The following is an 18,274-nucleotide window of genomic DNA, read 5'->3' as shown; positions in this document are numbered from 1 at the left end:
TGATAGACCGTATTTTTCGTTAAGCGCCCCAGTGGGGGGAAAGCAGGGGCATGTTGATATCTGCAGGGTCCCGATGGAATAGGGCAGTTTCGACAGTTGACCAACAATGGCACAGTTTCTTAGGCAATACGGCGGGTGCGTCGTGGCGGCGGCTTCTTGCTTAAACCTTCAATGGTGATCGGCCAGTTATAGTCCTCCATGTCGGCCTCTGAGGCTTGCCGCTTGCATCACCAGATTTGATCGGGAGCCTGGCTAGTATGAGCTGATGGCCACTTCCATTGGCCGTGCCACTCAGTCGAAAGGGGAAAAATTACCTAGGTGTCTAGACTTGGTTGACCGGAGAGAACTATGTCTTCACCAAACTGGTGCCAAGCAACATCTGTGAGCCTGGCGGCTGGCACAGGCATGCCCTCGGTATTCTGGACTCGGTCGGGAGAAACAACAACACCGCCGCGTCCAAGCCAAGTGGGCGCAATAGTTACGATGACTCTATCAACGAGGCGATGGTAAGCAGGGTCAAGAAGCGAGTTGATCACATGCCCGCCGCCTTCGATCATGACGCTTTCCAGACCTTCGGCGTGAAGAGCAGAGAGAATGGAAGGCCAATCGAATCGCGATTCGTTCGTCTGAGGTTCGAGGACGACGAATTTACCGCCATGGGCTTCCAGGATTGCCTTTCTTTCCGGATTGACGGCAGACGGGCCAACTAGCACAAATGGTGCCAAGCCGTTGTTGGCGCGGGCGACTTCGAAAACTTTGCTGCGTTCGGTGAAGTCCCATCGGCCACGAGGATCCAAGACAATGGGGCGTGGCTGGGCGTCGAGATTTGCACCGTGGATGCGGCAGTTCAAGCCTGGATCATCGGCGAGGACAGTCCCAACGCCAACGAGAATGGCGGCATGGTGACGACGAAGATGGTGTGTCATAGCCTTGGACTCGGAACCCGAAAGGCGCGTACGCACACCAGGGGCGAGGGAAAGGGAAGAATCCAGTGATGTTGCAAATGTCAGAGTAACAAACGGACGGCCCTGGGATCTCGCTGACTGGATGGCAGATTCTGACGGTAGACGAGGAGCCAACCAGGCCACGTCTGGGCCCGGGATCTGCAGAGTTTCCGCCATTGTCGTTGAAGTGGCCTTTTCCGTGGGCAGAAGGGCGAATTGCTCCGAGAACCAAGAGGGTTGCACGTACGGATACGGGTTTACACAAGTAACAACTCCCTGCGTAGCGCACGAGGTGATGCTATGGCTATCGCAGTACTGGCTAGGTGCCCCCTAGTCGTCTCGAAGCCTAGACTGTTGTCCCTGTTCAGACTGCCAACGGCGATCAAGGTAGACTGCCTATCGAAAGGGCGGTCTGAGAAGCAGTATCGCTGGCTATGCTTTCCTTGCCAAGAATTAGGATTTTTGCACAGCGGCGATACTGGCTCATTGACTAAGGTAGATGGTCGGCGAAGCAGGCTCACCAGTCAGTTGACTGATGGCTGGAAGTAGTAGGGATGAAGTTGAGCAAGGACCCGAAACCCAATGGCCTCCAGAAGGCTTGAGTGATAAAGCCTAACCCTAAAAGGGCACGTATTACAACTATTGGGACGATAAAAGGTTACAGATGCCTGCCGGGAGGAACTCCAAGCAACTTGGACGGCTGGGCCGTTGTTGAAGTCAGCAGTCGCAGGACCGCAAGAGGCAATCGAGGTCGTTGTCGTCTCGGACAACGATTGTCACCTTGGTAAACCTTGAGTGAGGTGTGATGGCCAAGGATGCTATGGTAGAGGAGAGCAGACGCGCGGTTGATGACCAGAGTTGCGGGGGGCTGAGAGCCTAAGATGGCAGCAGTTGTGTCGATGTACCGTGACCAAGTGCGAGTACCCGACACAGTTATGGCTGTGTTCGTACCGTCCTGAGGCGAACCAAACAGGATTGGAGATGTTTTGTACTTTTGGACTCTTGAGGAGAGATCGGCAAGATGTGGATGCCCTGGTGATCTGATTTGAAGGTTTTCGTTTCCCTACAGACTAGGTGCGGCGGAGAGTTGTCCGCAGAGATGGTCCTTGCTACTGCCACCACTCGGGTTGAGTCAAGGGCTACGACAGGCGCGATGTGGTATCGATTGTCAACGACACGAACAAGCTGGATGACAGAGAAAGGCCGACAGGCCGGGAGAATGTTTTAGGCGAGATGTTGATGCGTCTGTTCCGACCAGTGCAAGTAACACGTCGTCGGAAGGAGATTTATGAGTTGACTCAGGTGAGCTAGCAGTTTCTGTGTCAGAGGATGGAGTGGGTGGGTGGATGACTTGTCTGGTTGTGATTTTCGTGGTAGAGGGGAGAAGAAAAAAAGCCAGACGGGTTGGACTTGGGCTGGACGATGCAAGTGCTATTCGTGTGGGACATGCAGCGGAGGGTGCGGGCAAAGTTGCGTGAAGTTGACGGGAAGGTGGGAAGACAAGGGAGGAACTAAGGTACTGTGGTAATCAATCAATCAGCTGCAAGTGCAATGTTGGTGAGGGCCAGAAGTGCCAATTGCCAATGTCAATTGCAGGATGCAGATGCGGTGCCACTATGCAAGTGCAGGTGCAGGTGCAAATGCAGATCCAAAGCAGGTGAAGGACCTGGAGCTGAAGTTTTGATAATGTGGGTTGGTGTTGACTTGGACCTGGATGATTCGTGAAGCGGGTGCGGGTTGAAGATGAGGTGGGCTGGATGACATGGGAAATGGTGGAAGGGCAAGATGCAAGTGCTGGTGGTGGAGTGTGCTGCCTTGGATTGCTGGAGACTGGAGTGTGTGTGCGTGTGTGTGCGTGTGTAAAAGACAGGAGGCAGTCACGATGGATGATTGGATCTTGCACCTGCCTGCCCTGGCGACGACACAGACACGACCTCTCTTTCTCCGAATTCTCCAATCTCCAACGTTGCGCCCCAGGCCAACAACACCCAACACCCAACACTCACCTACCCGACCTTAACACGGCAAACACCTCAAACCCCTAGACACGGTACGGGGTACTACACAGTAAAGTGGTCGTTTGCCGCCTCGCACCCAAAGCCCAAGAGCTCAAGCCGCAACGCGCCCCGACGTGCAACGTAAGGTGCCAACGTCTTTTCGTTCCTTGCCCTTCCAGGTCACCAAATCGCAAGTCGCGCATCCCTCATCGCCCATCGGTATCCAATCTGGTGGACCTCAGAATAGCCGACAGCCCCACTACAACGTGCGTTTTCCTCGGGAGGTGGACACTTGGAATGGATCCTCTTCAAGGACCACCGACCAACTTGGAGCCCATGATTCCTCACTACACAGTAAGATGCTGCGTCCTTCGTACTTACACGGTACCATACCTTACCTTGCCTTATTAGCCCCGCCTCTTTGGGACCCTGACTTACAAGTTGCACAGTACTGGGACGATCCAAACACAGGTACTCCCACACCGTACGGACCATATACGTTATACTACAACGAAATTCCAGTCTCCAGCTCGACAGGGCCACCGCAAGGCAGAGTCAGGTCTGGTCCGCCAAGCCCATGGAGACTTCAATCATCCAAGCCTTGGAAACAACACGCACATGGCCGTGAGGCTGTGACGGCGCGCGCGCGCGCAACGTGTCCTTGGACCCAACTTCCAACCAGCACACCACCCACTCTGCCGGCACGGCGGGTACCCATCTATACTTGTACATACGAATACACCCACGAATCTGAATGACCAAGAGCCAGAAAGCGAAAGAGAGAGAGAGAGAGAGAGAGAGAGAGAGAGAGAGAGAGAGAGAAGGAGAAAAGGAAAAGAAGGACCACTCACTTACACTAGACAGGCGCCTAGCCTCTAGTTCCCCAACATATCTCTCATCTGCGGATATTCCCAGCATCTCATTTCCCCCTCGAGTCGTACGGAATTACGAAGCTATGACGAGAAAACCACCAATAAGTACGCTAGACAACGGTTTCCGAGGCGGCACTTTTCCGCCACATGTGTCGTCCATCACCCCCCTCCGACATAGCGGGCGGGCGGCTGAAGTCGTCTTTGCCTTTCCCATGGCCTCAATCCCATCCCTGGCCCGGCCTCCCCTCCACTTACACCGCTCAGGGCTGCCCCTCCCGACCATGAACTCTAAACTTCGGCGTTACAGTGGGGGGAGGGGGGGCATGCGAGGTCGACTTGCAGTCTGCAAGTTGCGGGCAGGCAATTCCGCATACACGGCACCATCGAGCACTGACCACGGCTCCGAACCCTCTGTTTTCTCTCTTCGCAACCGCCGTGCCAAGCCAAGGCGTCATGGCCCAAGGTCATGGGTCTTTCCTCACAGCATAGGCTTTTACGAAATCAAGATTCGCCAAAATTCCGCCCCTAGACTGACAGGCATCATCTCTATGTACATCTCTGTGCGCTTGCCTGCGTAGCCTTCAGGGCTCTGGACTCTCTTCACTGACGATACTCCGGAATATCCCTACCTGCTTTGGCATCCAGCCATGTCGGTCGAGATGCCTCACTTTTTAGCCTTTCCGAGTTTCTGGTTTGGTCTGCTGCCGGATACTCCCAACTCGGGCAGAGCTCGCAACACCCAGGCCATCACCTGCAGCCGCCGACACGCCATTTCGGGCCACTTGGGCCGGACGTTTCCCTGGGACTCCCTGGCTGCCTTTGCGCTTCGCATCTTTATGGGATACTCGCTTCCTCCAATACCCAGCTTGTGGAGGTTATCCTGAAGTCAACCACCTATCACACGGCACCAAGTGGGCAAGTGGGCTTCAGCATGCAGCATGTAGTTGTACTGGTAGTTGCAATCGCAATCGCAGTTGCAGTTACACTCACGCTTGACGACCGAGACACTACACTACCCTACGTACCCTCCGCTAACTGCATCTACCTGTTGTCCAACCTAGCACCGGCCGGAGTTGGAGGTCCTCTCGGGCGGTTGCAACGCAACACACGCGAGGAAAGTCTGGAGTCTCCCGAAGCCACTTTACGCGACTACGCCGCATGGAGTTTGGCTACTGTTTAGGCCACAAGGTTAGCAGCCATCGCTTTGCTTGTTAGACTCTCGGCCTTAACCTCGACCGCCTTAGCTTCCCCTTCGTCACACACATCACCAGACAGACTGCAATACCTTCTACGTCCATCCCATCCTCCCGCTCTCATCCCGTTTGTCTCCATTGGCTCGGTCGTAACTCCGTCTACGACTTGGAGCATTTCATCCCGCCTGTCTCTGTCTCTTGGGGCAACATCCCGGTTCCCGAAAAGTGCCTAGGCGCTCCGAACTGGGCTTTTTTAAGCACCCTCTCGTGCACAGAACAGCGTTACAAGAACCACTACCTCACACACCACCAGACTCCTTCCATACCTACTTTCTTCGGATGCGGGGAGCCTTCGCAGCGGTATTGGTTTCTGGGGCAGATATCCTCAGAAAGTTTACTTGCCCATGCAATCTTCGATCACGCTCGATCATTGCCCATGTCGTCGAACGGGCCGTGAACGAACCCCCCATGACAAGATGAGCTCACCCGAGAAGTCACGCCATTATTGCAGGATGTCTTGCTTTGCGTTCTGTTATCAAGTCGGACCTCACGCCCAAAGCACAAAAAAATTCAAAAAGGGCAGCAGGCTTGTCCAAGGGTTATCGGTGATCGATGACATCGTTGCAGCGGGCGCACTTAGATAGCTCGGCGCCTTCAAGGAGAAACTTGCTCAGTGCTAATAACGCAAACTGATGACCACACAGAATACGAGCAAGCGAGCTTTACTACAAACAGACAAAAAACTACAACTGAAGCGACCGATATGAAGTCAAATAGGGGGGGGGGGGGGCAGGTACAGGGACTCAACGCCACACGAGCCTCTAGGCCTAGGCCAGCCTGACAGCGGCTTGTGCCATAGGCGATCGGCAGGGGCCTCTCTTAAGAGCGTGCCTAGCGCAGAGGGACATTGTCTTTGGGTATTCCGTCGTCACAGACTACCTATTCGTGGACCGTGAGGGTTGGACGGCCCTTGCATCAAGCTCCCCACGCATGCAACGCACTTTTGGTACCGAGACAACTCATCCACATCCGAATATAATAGCTGAAAAGGCATGCTTCGGAAGCTCGGCCAATTATCAGTCCGAAGAAGCTGACGGGCTTATTCAGTGTCTCACTCTGCTTGGAGCCGCCGGCGATGGTGAAAGCGCAATAAGTAGTTCCACGACTACTGTACCACACGATGTTGCTCTTGGCCTATTCGTACTGCGGATACAGTGCGCAAAGATCCGACGATCACTCACTGCCGAATCCCAATCTAACTACCATCTGGGGCTAGTGATTGCCGGCCGCGAGTGGATGGTTTATCTTTACGCGCCACATAGAGTCCAGTCGTAGCGTTTCCTTTGTCAGGGATATGGCACCTGTCAACCGGGCGCTTTCAGCTCCTTCACTCTATATCCGTACATTCAGGTTTTCAGTACGGATACATTTCAAGTACATTGCCCCATTCGCGGCTCGCCATGGAATCTTGCGTCTACCCTGCCCCCTCTCCGCCACATCGGGTCACGAGCAAAACTCCCGGAACATACGGGAGTGACGGTCCCATCCGTAGGTGCCGGACATGGCCGTAGATGGCCCTTTCGTCCGCGATTTCAAGACATCTCACGTCTTCAGAGGCAGATTTGTGTTGGAAATCGAACACGGGACCCTGGCTCGGATATCGACCGACTGATCTTGCAGCACAACGGGTGCCCCAGACGGGAAATGGGAATTAGCCAGCCCGGACCAAATTGCGGTCATCAACTCGACCGTTGTGCGAGAAATCGGGCCTGCTTTAACCTGATATTTCCCACTAAGGCCGCCCTGTAGCGCAAAGGCGAATGTTGGCCAAAGCTTACATCGACCCATTCTCAGAAGGCATTGCACTAGTGTTTCGCTCTTCTGGTGACATCCTGAGATCTGGCCAATACCTGAAGGGGTTTGTTCAGTTTGAGTTGCAGCAAATCGGTGTTCATGGTGGGGGGTGCAGAAGGGAGGGGAAGACGAGGCACACCAGATGCCCAGGAACCCAGTTTTTGTGCTCCTGCATGCCGGCAGGCAATGGGCGGGACGTTCCTTCGCCCGGCCACTTGGGAATACGTACCGACTGTAAGTACTGCTGGTACCAAAAACTTCCATGAGATAAATCTGTCTATGATGGCGCTCTGCGCGACCGAACGCTGGTCCGATTGATCTCTTTTAGTGTCATCGGATGCAAGGGCCTGCTCTCGAGCCAAAGTTAGTTGTGCCCGTCAATAGTGACCGGTTGGAGACGCCACAAATGTCGTTTGTGGAACATGGCATTTATCACTCGTGATGCCCGTCTACTTCCGTCTGTGACAACACAGCCATTGCATTTCACAACACTCACCAAACCTCCTTGAGAAGCCATTACCGTCTAGATTCACATCTATTCTCGCCTTCCTCCACACATCAACTAACCATGGGAGCCATCATTCCCAACTCTGAGAGGTATCCCATGGCCTCAGACCCCGTATTGACAATGGGCGCCTCTGCCCAACACGCTTTCACTACGGACTCCTCTCCGGAGGATCCGTATATCTATCAAGCTGGATTTGGAAACAGATTCTCTTCTGAAGCCATGTAAGTTGGCATTACCCAATTCTTGATCAAGAGTCTGAGCTCACCAATAAGTCCCGGGACTCTACCTCGATCATGTAATGTACCGCAAAGAGTAAAGTACAACCTTTATTCCGAGCAGCTCAACGGTTCTACCTTTGTTGCCTCTCGAACTGACATCCAAAATGCCTGGTTCTACCGGATTTTCCCATCTGTGGCTCACGGAGATATCTCAAAGAAGCCACGAAACCCAGATGTAAGTCATTTCTCATTCCTTGGATCCCTTCCATCTACCCATAACGCAACCACTTTCAAACTGGGCCCACCCTTAACATATTTTTGCCGTCAAGATTGAGTCAAGATTTACGTCTGGGAATGAGAATGTCGAGTTTGTTCCCGGAGGACTCTGTTGGAGAGCATTCTCGGTGCCAAAGACGGATGGGCCGGCTATCGACTTCGTCCAGGGGCTCAAGACGATAGTTGGGAATGGCGACTCAACGACCAAGGACGGCTTAGCTGTACACGTGTACGCTGCAAATTCTTCCATGAAAAAGCGCGCATTCTGCAGCAATGATGGCGACATGCTTTTCGTGCCTCAGACTGGCAGGCTGGACATTCAGACAGAATTCGGGAGGTGGGCAGTCACCTGTTCCAGTCGGTGACGAAAATCTGTTGACGATCTTTCCAGAATGATGGTTCGGCCTGGCGAGCTGGCGGTGATCCAGAGTGGCATCCGCTTCAAGGTCGGGTTGCCGGATGGTCCGGCCCGGGGTTGTGAGTCATTTGACGATGCCCATATGCATGAGAGGACATCCAACTGATGGGCTTAGACATCCAAGAGATATTCGGAAGCCGGTACGAGCTGCCAGAACTGGGGCCGCTCGGAAGCAACGGGATGGCTTTGCCTCGCGATTTCGAGTTCCCCGTCGCCTCATTTGACATGGATACGTCGGAGTGGGAGAGTAAGTCTGCCCTATCATCTTTGCCAAGACGTGGCCACGCTGACTGACGCGGCGTGTTAGTCGTGTATAAACTGGCTGGAAAGCTGTGGTCCTGCAAACAGAACCACACGCCCTTTGACGTGGTCGCATGGGATGGCAAGTAAGAGAAACGCCCGCTCCAAGACCCTCTCCCCCCATTGTATTCCATCTAGGTGCTCACATCGTCTCATAGCTATGTGCCTTTCAAATATGCCGCCGAGAAGTTTGTCAATGCCGCCTTCGTGGACAAGGACCAAGCCGACCCCAGTTTGTACACCGTCTTGACGGCGAAGTCCAAGATGCCCGGTATACCTGCAACAGATGTCATGTTTTTCACGCCAAAGTGGTCTTCGGCGACGAATACCTTTCGACCTCCCGTACGTTGTGTTTCTCTTTTTCCTGGGGTGTGGCAAATGTCGTGGCTAACGGGGTGTAGTATTATCATCGAAATATGTCGACGGAGGTGGTGGGAATCGTGTATGGCGGTTACAAGGGCACCAGTCGCAATCTGGAAGCTGGTGGCCTGAGTTTCCAGTCGAGCTTCATGCCGCATGGAGGTACGGATACAGGAGGTCCTTTTCTCAGACAAGAGGCCAGATACTAACAAGGGGCTGCAGAAACCCATGAGGCGTTTGTGCAAGCGACTACCAATGAGCTGAAGGCTCAACGCGTGGGAGAAGGCTTTCTCGGTAAGGATAGCGAGGGGAAGCATTAACACCCATTGCACCGCGGCTGACATTCTTGTGCAGGTTTTATGTTCCAAATCAGCACTCACTGCGCGGTGACACAATATGCGTTGGAAAGGAGCGGCGTGCTGGAAGGTAAGGAAGAGGTTTTCGATTTGGAGAGAACGAAGAGGGATGTGGGCTAACGAGCGTTGATAGTACCGCCGGCATCTCTTTGGGACTCAATGCAAGGACACTTTCTCGAGCACGCCGAAGAAGTAAATAGCGACTTGCGAAGACGAGGACTACCGACCCTCGGGGCCACCCTGAGCCATTGAGAGCGAAGCGAAGCGACGTCGATTCATTCATCATCACTACCTACTGAAAGCGGGATTTTTTGGTTTCCCACCTCCTAAGCCTTGCGTGCCTTTGGTCCTCCAACACATCGTCTCTTCTCCATTTGATCCGAAATAGCGAAGCGATGCACAGCGATGACAACATTTGCCAGCGATTTCTGAAAGTTTTCCTACAGTCACGGATATATGATCAATGATTTGGTGGTGGCTGGGGGTTTTGGTCGGAAGGTTTTCTCTTTTTCTCTTTCTTTCTTTCTTTTTTTTTTTTTTTTTTTTTTTTTTTTTTTTGGGTCTGTGGTCACGAGCGGAGGTGTAAGTGAGAGTGAGGCAGAGCGGTTTGGGGAAGAGAGCTTGGGTCATGTTGCCAGCATGTCGAGGAACACTTGGCTGGGTGATAATCTAAAGGAGAGAAGAAAGCTGGGAATTCCGATTTCCGAGGAAACTCAATGCTATCGATATTAATCGTATATCGTGAACGTGGGAAAAACATGCAATGGGTTGTGGTGTGGTTTGAGCTGTACCAATGAAATTCTGGCCGCGAGGCGAAAGTATGGTACTGAGGTGATTATTTTGTCGGTATTTTCAACAACATCCGATATGGTGTAGTGGCCAACATGATGCCCTCTCATTAACTTGCCAGGTTAGGCATAGCCCCGAGTTCGATTCTCGGTTTCGGAACTTTTGTCTTGTTTATCACTCTGATTCGATGCTTTTTTTCTGTTTTGCTTGAATAATTGGTTGGTTACTTGATTTCTGCAAAGATTGTGTTTGTGCTGTTGAAATTTTGCCTCCACTGACCACAGTGTATGTACAACCGGCCCTGTCGACTTACAAGCAGCGAGTACTGCGTGTCCCGTTGCTGTGTTTATTTTCTATGGCGGGCGCAAATGAAAAGTACCTTACTAGAGAGCTCATTACATATTTAGGACACTTGTTAATGCCATGGCTGTGCTGGTGTTGCAACTACTTAGGCAATTTGTTCGTTTCTCTATGACTTCAACCTGGAGAAGTCAAACCTCCACCGGCACTAGAGTCGGTCCCTCACGATATTTTAACCACGTACTCATGAGTAACACAAGAAGAGGGAGATGATGTTCCACCCTGTTGTTCCTTCCTTCGTTCCTTGATCCTCAAGGTTCCGCCGGCGTTCTCTCCTGGATATGCATGACTTACCTCTCGTTTCCATGTTCCAGGTTACTTTCAGTACGTGGCTTGCGTTATTAAGTCAAAAGTCGTGGTAACGTTATGGGACATGAGACTGAATGTGCGGGGGGCTATCGAACGCTCGCTTACATGACCTTTGTCGGTTGTTCGAAGGGGTGTCGAGACATACGGACGCGAACGACGCTCACTCAGTGATGCGAACCTATACGGGAAGTTAAGCCCTATTCTCCGAGTGGCGCGAGGGGAGACTTCGATACTTGATGTGAGCTGGTCAATGTAACAAGCCTACCGCTAGATCAAATCAGAGTATGGCCGCCCTGGCGTGAAGTCTACGGTAATCAAGCTGGGCAACTGTTCTTTCGTTCGGTACCTTTCTTGACGGATTGCTTGCTTTGCACAGCCGAGAGCTTCATCGCTAGACCTATCGACTTCGATCTGATCCGACTGGGTGATCTGGATTAGTAAACATGGCACTCTGCAGGCCTTCACATTCGAAACTGGCGCTTTTCATGACGTGATCAACTTGGACTGCTCACGTTGCTGGACTTCATTACGTTTTCCCATAAACCAAGGACGGTGGCGGGGCTACGCGCTCCTCCCTCCAACTTAGTGTTCACGGGTATACTGAAAGCATACCAAGTCTATTGAGGATTTCGAGGGTAATTATTTCCGAGGCCTCGCCACTCAGATTTCACCACGAAGTGAGTGTTGTTACCGGTACCTCTGGCAGAATCAAAGGGACGGAGAAGATGTCGGAGATAAGGGGACCGAAGACGGCCCGGATGCTTCCTACAACCTCGGCGCCGGGGCCGAAGATATCGGAAGCGTCAGCGGTAACAGTGGGTCTACTTCTCCTCCGTCCTGCCTTTTTGGGCACCTTGTTTGGTGACATGCTGCGTTCGCCAGTGGCCCAGTGACCCGAGCAGGCCGGAGCGGGCAGGGCGGATCTGCTCCAAACATAGCACTTGATGACCTCGCAGCTTGATCAAGGTACCCTACTGCGCCGGTGGTGCCGCTGATTGGGTGCATGCCGCTCCGGCACGGCGGCAGCAGCACTCTGTCGTGGCCCCGTGGGAAGGAGCTCAGGCACCAGCAGCGCTGCAGTAGCAACGGGCGTGATCAGATGGGGCAATGCGAACGCGACCTTTGGGATGGGCGGCTGGCCTCTCATTGGATTGCTGGGGTCTTTGCCGGGGAGCCGAAGGGCCAGGGGTGTTTCTTCGTTGCGGGATGGTTGGGTGCGCTTGACTGGTGGGGAGCAAGGTAGGAGAAGGAGAAGGGGAAGGCGGACGGATTTGAGACAGGGACAGTTTGGGGCTGGCGAATGTCACAGGTGCTTGCTTTGGACGCCAGGCAGGTACTGCTTGATGCTGTGTTACTGTGTATCTGTTTCCCTCCGACGCTTGTCGCCTTGTGTCGCGCATACCTACTCGGAGAAGATGGGATGAAGGAGGTGAGGAGAGCTTGTGCAGGAAGCTTCGCTGAACCTACTTTCTCCATGGTGTGTCTAGACCGCTGCTTTCCTGTTTCCATGAATTGTATCCGGTAAAGTAGCCCAGAATCCGTATGGCTTGAAGGTGCAAGTGAACGGGGAACCTCCGTCCAAAACGGAGACATACGGATACCCATCGCAATTACACTGCAAAGAGAGACCCAACAAAAAGATACATGGGCAAAGACAAGCTTACGAACACTCCAAGACCCCCAAGACCCCCAAGACTCGCCCGCGGCGCGCGCCCAGAGACTTGGTGCGCATAAGCCTATTTCAGGCTAGAGTCACGAGCAAACCCGCAAACTTAACGCCGCCCGCTAAAACGAAAGAGACCTGGAGTGTGTCGAAACGAGAGTCGCAGGCGACCACCAGGTGCGGCCAGGCGAACATAAGGTACCTACACCGACAAGGGTCAGGCAGGTTGCCTCCCTCCAAAATCGCGGCTTGGCTCTCTCCCGCCCAATCCATCCACGCACGCAACGCACGTCCTCCTCCTCCCATTCATTTTCCCCAACATCGCCACGTTCTTCCGGGTGGTGTGTTCATTCTCTCTATCCAGAGGTGTGTGTGTGTGGCTTTTCGATACCCGTTCCTTAAACTCTTCACACCGGTTTTTCTTCCCCTTCGCCATCCGCCGCTTGCAGTATTCTTCCTCCTCCATCCTCTACACGTAATCCCGCCTCCGAGCCCTCCGCTGCCTCCGTCCGACAAAGGGGATCTCGTCCGCACCGCTTGAAGCAAACGGACTTCCTTGCCTTCTTTTGTATTTTTTTTTTGCAATCGTCGTCGAAAGGCAAACCGAAAAGTAATTTACTTTACCTCCCACCCAACCCGCGACACAACCCGAACCCGTCGCGCCTACCACTCTCATCTTCATCCATCACAAGCAACAACCAACTCCCATCCCAAATAATGGCCGACCACGACAAGCCCCCCGCGTACGGCGGTCCTCCCCCTCAACACCCGCAACAAGCCTACCAAGGCTACGGCTCCCCGCCTCCCCCCGGCGGCCCAGGAGGCTACGGCACTCCTCCGCCGGGACAATACTACTCCCCCGGCCCGGAGATGAACTACGGCCACCAGCAGGGCCCGTACCCGCCTCCGGGACAGCAGTACCCCCCGGGACAATATCCTCCCCAAGGACCCTACCCGCCCCAGGGCCAGTACGGACAGCAGTACCCGCCGCAAGGCGGTTACTACCAGGACAACCGCGGCGGCGGCTCGGGAGGCGGCATCATGGCTGGTCTGCTCGGTGCGCTCGCGTGCTGCTGCTGTCTTGACTGCTTGTTCTAAGCGGGCGGCTTGCGAACGTCTGGTCCAAGGGGCCAGATTATGCGGAGCGACATTGCGAAACAAACCACACGATACCCTCAACAACTAAAGTACTTTGCGGCTCGAACGTCGTGAGCAGTACCCACTTCGAACGGGATGATGGCAGGAGAGAAGGGGACGCAGTAAGGAGGGAGCGTATGATGATACCCGGTCTGGGCCCGTTGCGGTGCCGAGAAATGCATGGCATAGCGCGGGAAGATACACGAGAAGACCCTTCGCCGGCTGTGATAAGGGGTTACCAGAGTCTGAAGGGGTACAACCGACATTGCGCTTTTCTCATCGTCGTAGGCATGGGGGACTCTCTTGCATGTCTCGGACGGCATCAAAGGGATGAAGGGGATTCTCAACTCCTCGAGGTGGAATACGGGAACAATAACTTTTTCTGTCGTGGGCTTGAGAGACGGGTATGCTTTACAGGGAAACGAGCCCTTTTTCAGGGCCTTTTGTGCTCCTTTTGGTGTTTTTCGAACCCGGTGAGATCCGGGAGTTTCGATAGCTTTTTTCATCGCATAGCATAATATCATCACGGATACGCCCCGGGAACATGTTGTCCACTTGACTAAACTCTAAAATTGTGCGACTGTGAATTCCTGTCGGCAAAGCCTAGGTGAGCTGAGCTCTCGAGTGCGGGGTATGCTTCATCGAGAGTGGCTTGGCCGAGGACGCAAGCATCCTAGGCGCAACGTCACGGAGACTTTCACGTTACACGTGTAAGAGAGGTTTCGGAGGGCAGAAGTGAAGACCGAAACTCCACCAAAAAATAAAACAGACTGAGGTATCTACAAAGTGAGCATCATATGATCTGCCGTTCCATTTCTATGCTACGCTACTGAAGAACTCGTCAAAGTCTCTTTGGATGTTGGCCACGCAGTCATTTGTATAAATCATCTTTTGCACGTCGGGCGAGGCCCACTTATCCGGCACAGCGCCGGTCTGCTTGGACTCGGCAAACATGCGATCGCGCTCCTCCTTGGCTTTGCCCTCGCCGAGGTGCAGCTGCTTGCCCGAGAGGAAGGCCATGTTGACGAGCTGCGAGGTCCAGTCGCGCCGGGAGAGCTCGTAGGCTTTGAGGCAGCGCCGGAGCGTCGCGGGAGACGTGTCGGGCGCGCGGGCGAGGACCTCGGCGACGACGGAACCATCTTCGATGGCCATGGCGGCGCCCTGGCCCAGGTGCGGGAGGGTTGGATGGCAGGCGTCACCGAGAAGAGCGACAGGCCCGTCGGTGTGAACCCAGGTCGGTAAGGGCTTGTGCATGCGTAGGCGCCACTCGCAGACCTCGCCGTCCGGTACAAGGTTGAGCATGCGGTGGACGAGGGGGCAGAAGTCATGGAAGACGTCGAGCATGGCCTTTTTGGAGCCCTTTGTGGTGTAGGTTGCGTTCGTGGCGACGGCAAAGTTGGAGTCAGGCTGGGTGGTGGAGAGGTTGTAGATTGTGTGCGAGGAGACGGGGTAGGCGATGATGTGGCGCTTCTCGCCGATCCAGCGGATTACCTCGTCCGAGTCGAGGAGGGCGAGGAGTTCTGGGTCATCAGCGATCTGCTCACGCTTGAGCATGATGCGATAGGCAGCCTGGCCCGTATCCTCTTCCCCACCGACGGCGCCGATAGACTCAAGCAGTTGGGCGCGAATGATGCTCTTGATGCCGTCGCAAGCGATGAGAACGTCGGACTCGACTGCGTAAGACTCGCCGTCGCGCGGCTGCAGCACGAACTTTGGCTTGGGCGCAAAGGATTCGACCGATAGTAGTGCCGTCGCGAAGTGGAATGTGATGGCGGACTCCTTCTTACAGGCGTCGTACATGCCACCGGCAAGGGAGGAGCGGTGGCCGTTGCAGTGCGGGAAGCCGTACAAATTCCGAATGTCGGGCATCTCGACATGGGCGAGCTCAACATTGGTGGCGCCCTCTGTGCTAATATGTCAGCAACCTTGTGCTTGGCAAGGTGATGTGGTGGTGCAGAGGTCCTCCTTACGTCGAATGCTTGAACTCTTCACGTCTGTACACGTCTTCTCGATCTCAGGCCAGCAGCCTAGGCGATCGAGTACGCGGACGACGTTTGGCGGCATCTGAATGCCGGCGCCGACGAAGCCGAGGTTGGAGGCCGTCTCATAGACATCGATGTGCTTGAATCCCTTCTTGGCCAATGCAAGGGCGCAACCCAAGCCGCCCATTCCTACGCAAGTTCGTGTTAGTGAACGGTCTTCAAGATCCATGAACCAGGCGGCGAGTACCTGCGCCAATAATGGCAATTTTCAGATCCTTGGGGTCTGCCATTGTGTCTGGTATGGTGCTGTAGTATTCGTCTCGAAGGGTATTGAATTGCAAAGCTCAGCTGGACCAAAGTTTCTGATAATGCCGTCTCAGGGGTTACTTATGAAGTAGACGGCACGGAGCCTCATATGGAGGGGCATGTGGGGGATCGGAGGTAAGCTCGGGGTCCATTATCAGCTGGAGAAGCGGGGAAGCGATCGAGAATGAGGGGGATGCTGCGATATTCCCTAACTCCCCTTGGTCCTTTGATGAGCTGGTAGAGAGCCGGGATCGCAGAACGGGAAGTAAATACGATTCATCGGGGTTGCCATTGGTAGACGAGCCAACTGCCGGTGCGCCGACGGTGCTGTGGGGGTGATGCGAACTTTAGGATACTGCCGAACCCCAAACCCCAATTTCGGGCGGTCAAAGTTGCTTGAATGTTTAGCCAGCATTGGTTGTGGTAGTTGACGAAGCTGTCAGATGTCGTGTCAAAAAATTGGCTTAGTCACGGGTGCAAGTCGGATGTGAAAGTCGGCAAGCGTGCGTCTAGACTCCAAACCAGACATATGCAGGTGGCCTGGCCTGTCCGTGTGGAAATGTGGCTCGCTAGCTTCATCGCTGACAGCGGCGATTGAGTCTGTGTTGTGTTACCATACGATGGGTGGCTTGCTCACGGGCGCCCATCCAGGTTTGGGGGGGATCCCCGCGTTCGGAGGGAGGGCCGAAATCTTGTCGTCATGTCGCGAGAGAACGGCACGGTGCCCCGGCGCCGGGACTGTTATGATTTGCCTCGGCCGCTTAAGGGGTGGGAACCCCTGGTGATGGTTCGCTTCTCTCTGTAACGCTCCAACAGCACAATCCCGAGGTGGGTATCCATAGTCTTGCTCCGATATCTGGAGGCCAGGAACCCAAAAGCGACAGCTGGAAGAAAGCAAGGGTTTGTATGGGTGGACGGGTGGACGGGTGAACGGATGACGGAGGAGGTATGGCGGTGACATGCGAAGCCACCTGTTCATGAATCTTTGTCGAGAGCAGGATTTTCGATCATTGGAGTCAATCCCAGCTCCCTCTTTTGGACATTTCAAATGACGGCTGATGTTGTTGTCGGGACATTGTGCCAAGAAATGGTATCCCAACGGACCAGTGCGATACGCGGAAACAGAACGCCCTCGTTCCCACTGGTGGTCAATAACCAGCTTCTGCAGTCACTTGCCTTGGCAACAATTGGTGACGCAGAGTGGCAGAACAGACTAGCAATCCTTCGGGACGCTTTATGGCGTACAGAGTAGACAGTATGGTGGTGGCTGTCTTGTCATCGGGAGACGAGAGTAGGCGGCGTCTCGGCGAAAGCTTCGCTTTCCGAGGCGCAGGTGGTTTTATTCAAGTTGATTGTTGGGATACCCCACGGCCCGAAATGCTACAACGAAAGGGTTGGCGAATTCCACAGTCCACCAAAAGGATATTTAGAGTGGCACAGCCACGCAACCTCGCCCCATTTAGCCACGACAACGTCTCTCGGTAAGCTTGTCAATGTGGATAAGGTTCATTGTCGATTCGCCTTGCTTGCAAAGGGATGTGATAGTACGAGCGGCAAAATAGCCACAGGTGCTCCATTGTGTAGCATGCCCAAACAGATGGCGGTGTTCATGTTGTTGTGTGTACCCGTACGAGGGACAAATGAAATGTTTCCTCTGGCTGGGAGGAATCAACAAACGACGATGTTCTCAGGGGTATTCAAGTCTTGAACCCGGGAAGCAAGCTGATTTGACTAGCGAGGAGTGTCTTTCGGCTGGTACTTGGGACGAAGCGCGCGCTGATCTATTTCTGAGGCATGCGTCAGAATAGCGCGTCAACGTGGGGTGGGTGGTCAAAGGCTGGCCATGCACACCACATCTGTTGAAGGTTGAACAGACTGGACGACTGGATGGCCAAGGGTCGTGCTGTATCAATACGTGCTGCCTATAAGAATCTTGTTACAGCAAGCAAATGAGCGATAGGTGGTTCGGCTAATGGAAGGTAGAATTGTACTCTTGTGTGATGAGAGATTACTGTGTAAGATATCCGTAGGGAGAGTAGGATGAGAGAGAGGTTTTGGAGGCATCCGTGGACCGTGGTCGAGGTCCCCTACTGGGCAGAGGGTACGTACTCCGTGTTCTGGCGACATTGGCGACCTCAGTGGTGAGTGGCAGATGATTGGGCCAGAGTCAGGGCGAACCGCGGCGGGATCCCACTTTGTCCCGCAGGGTGGCAGGGGTCTGTTTCGTTTGTAGCGAACAACCAATGAAGCCGCTGATGTCACCAGTTGCAGGGCTCCTGAAGCGAAGTAAAGAAAACCAGCAACAGCGCACCCAGCGATTGACTCTGGGGGGTCACTGGGGGGCCTGCAGCGACTTGAAGCAGTAAAGTGCACCTGCAGTACCCCTGTCCGGGCCCTGGTCGTTGTTGTATCTGCACCTTGTCGGCCAATCA

At 54.0% G+C, this 18,274-nt stretch overlaps 7 protein-coding genes and 1 non-coding gene across 8 annotated transcripts; 5 read left to right on the top strand and 3 right to left on the bottom strand.

Moving 5' to 3' along the window:
• Window positions 1–314: 314 nt before the first annotated feature.
• CLUP02_15119 (riboflavin biosynthesis protein RibD domain-containing protein) lies at window positions 315–1,121 on the bottom strand (the record flags this gene model as incomplete). Its single annotated transcript, XM_049294043.1, has 1 exon — window positions 315–1,121. The coding sequence occupies one exon, from the start codon at window positions 1,119–1,121 to the stop codon at window positions 315–317; it is 807 nt and encodes a 268-aa protein (XP_049151189.1).
• A 3,339-nt stretch (window positions 1,122–4,460) lies between these two features.
• CLUP02_15118 (uncharacterized protein) lies at window positions 4,461–4,697 on the top strand (the record flags this gene model as incomplete). The annotated part of the gene is made up of 1 exon (XM_049294042.1): window positions 4,461–4,697. The coding sequence occupies one exon, from the start codon at window positions 4,461–4,463 to the stop codon at window positions 4,695–4,697; it is 237 nt and encodes a 78-aa protein (XP_049151188.1).
• A 47-nt stretch (window positions 4,698–4,744) lies between these two features.
• On the top strand, window positions 4,745–4,993 carry CLUP02_15117 (uncharacterized protein; the record flags this gene model as incomplete). The annotated part of the gene is made up of 1 exon (XM_049294041.1): window positions 4,745–4,993. The coding sequence occupies one exon, from the start codon at window positions 4,745–4,747 to the stop codon at window positions 4,991–4,993; it is 249 nt and encodes an 82-aa protein (XP_049151187.1).
• Window positions 4,994–7,428: 2,435 nt separating this feature from the next.
• On the top strand, window positions 7,429–9,548 carry CLUP02_15116 (homogentisate 1,2-dioxygenase; the record flags this gene model as incomplete). Its single annotated transcript, XM_049294040.1, has 11 exons — window positions 7,429–7,589; window positions 7,680–7,821; window positions 7,916–8,091; window positions 8,254–8,339; window positions 8,396–8,527; window positions 8,588–8,666; window positions 8,739–8,922; window positions 8,982–9,102; window positions 9,163–9,234; window positions 9,295–9,366; window positions 9,430–9,548. The coding sequence occupies 11 exons, from the start codon at window positions 7,429–7,431 to the stop codon at window positions 9,546–9,548; spliced, it is 1,344 nt and encodes a 447-aa protein (XP_049151186.1).
• A 609-nt stretch (window positions 9,549–10,157) lies between these two features.
• CLUP02_tRNA286 lies at window positions 10,158–10,244 on the top strand. The gene has a single exon. It is a non-coding gene; the product is annotated as a tRNA-Glu (tRNA).
• A 318-nt stretch (window positions 10,245–10,562) lies between these two features.
• CLUP02_15115 (uncharacterized protein) lies at window positions 10,563–11,901 on the bottom strand (the record flags this gene model as incomplete). Its single annotated transcript, XM_049294039.1, has 5 exons — window positions 10,563–10,593; window positions 10,740–10,777; window positions 11,267–11,371; window positions 11,446–11,677; window positions 11,870–11,901. 5 exons carry the CDS (start codon window positions 11,899–11,901, stop codon window positions 10,563–10,565), a joined length of 438 nt encoding a protein of 145 aa, XP_049151185.1.
• Window positions 11,902–13,134: 1,233 nt separating this feature from the next.
• Window positions 13,135–13,515, top strand: CLUP02_15114 (uncharacterized protein; the record flags this gene model as incomplete). Its single annotated transcript, XM_049294038.1, has 1 exon — window positions 13,135–13,515. One exon carries the CDS (start codon window positions 13,135–13,137, stop codon window positions 13,513–13,515), a length of 381 nt encoding a protein of 126 aa, XP_049151184.1.
• Window positions 13,516–14,370: 855 nt separating this feature from the next.
• On the bottom strand, window positions 14,371–15,826 carry CLUP02_15113 (uncharacterized protein; the record flags this gene model as incomplete). Its single annotated transcript, XM_049294037.1, has 3 exons — window positions 14,371–15,458; window positions 15,525–15,725; window positions 15,784–15,826. The coding sequence occupies 3 exons, from the start codon at window positions 15,824–15,826 to the stop codon at window positions 14,371–14,373; spliced, it is 1,332 nt and encodes a 443-aa protein (XP_049151183.1).
• Window positions 15,827–18,274: the final 2,448 nt, after the last annotated feature.

The sequence above is a fragment of the Colletotrichum lupini genome, chromosome 8, assembly GCF_023278565.1.
Source record: "Colletotrichum lupini chromosome 8, complete sequence".
Taxonomy (NCBI): domain Eukaryota; kingdom Fungi; phylum Ascomycota; class Sordariomycetes; order Glomerellales; family Glomerellaceae; genus Colletotrichum; species Colletotrichum lupini.
Note: the sequence above shows the minus strand (reverse complement) of the source record. Positions and strands in the feature narration are given on the sequence as shown.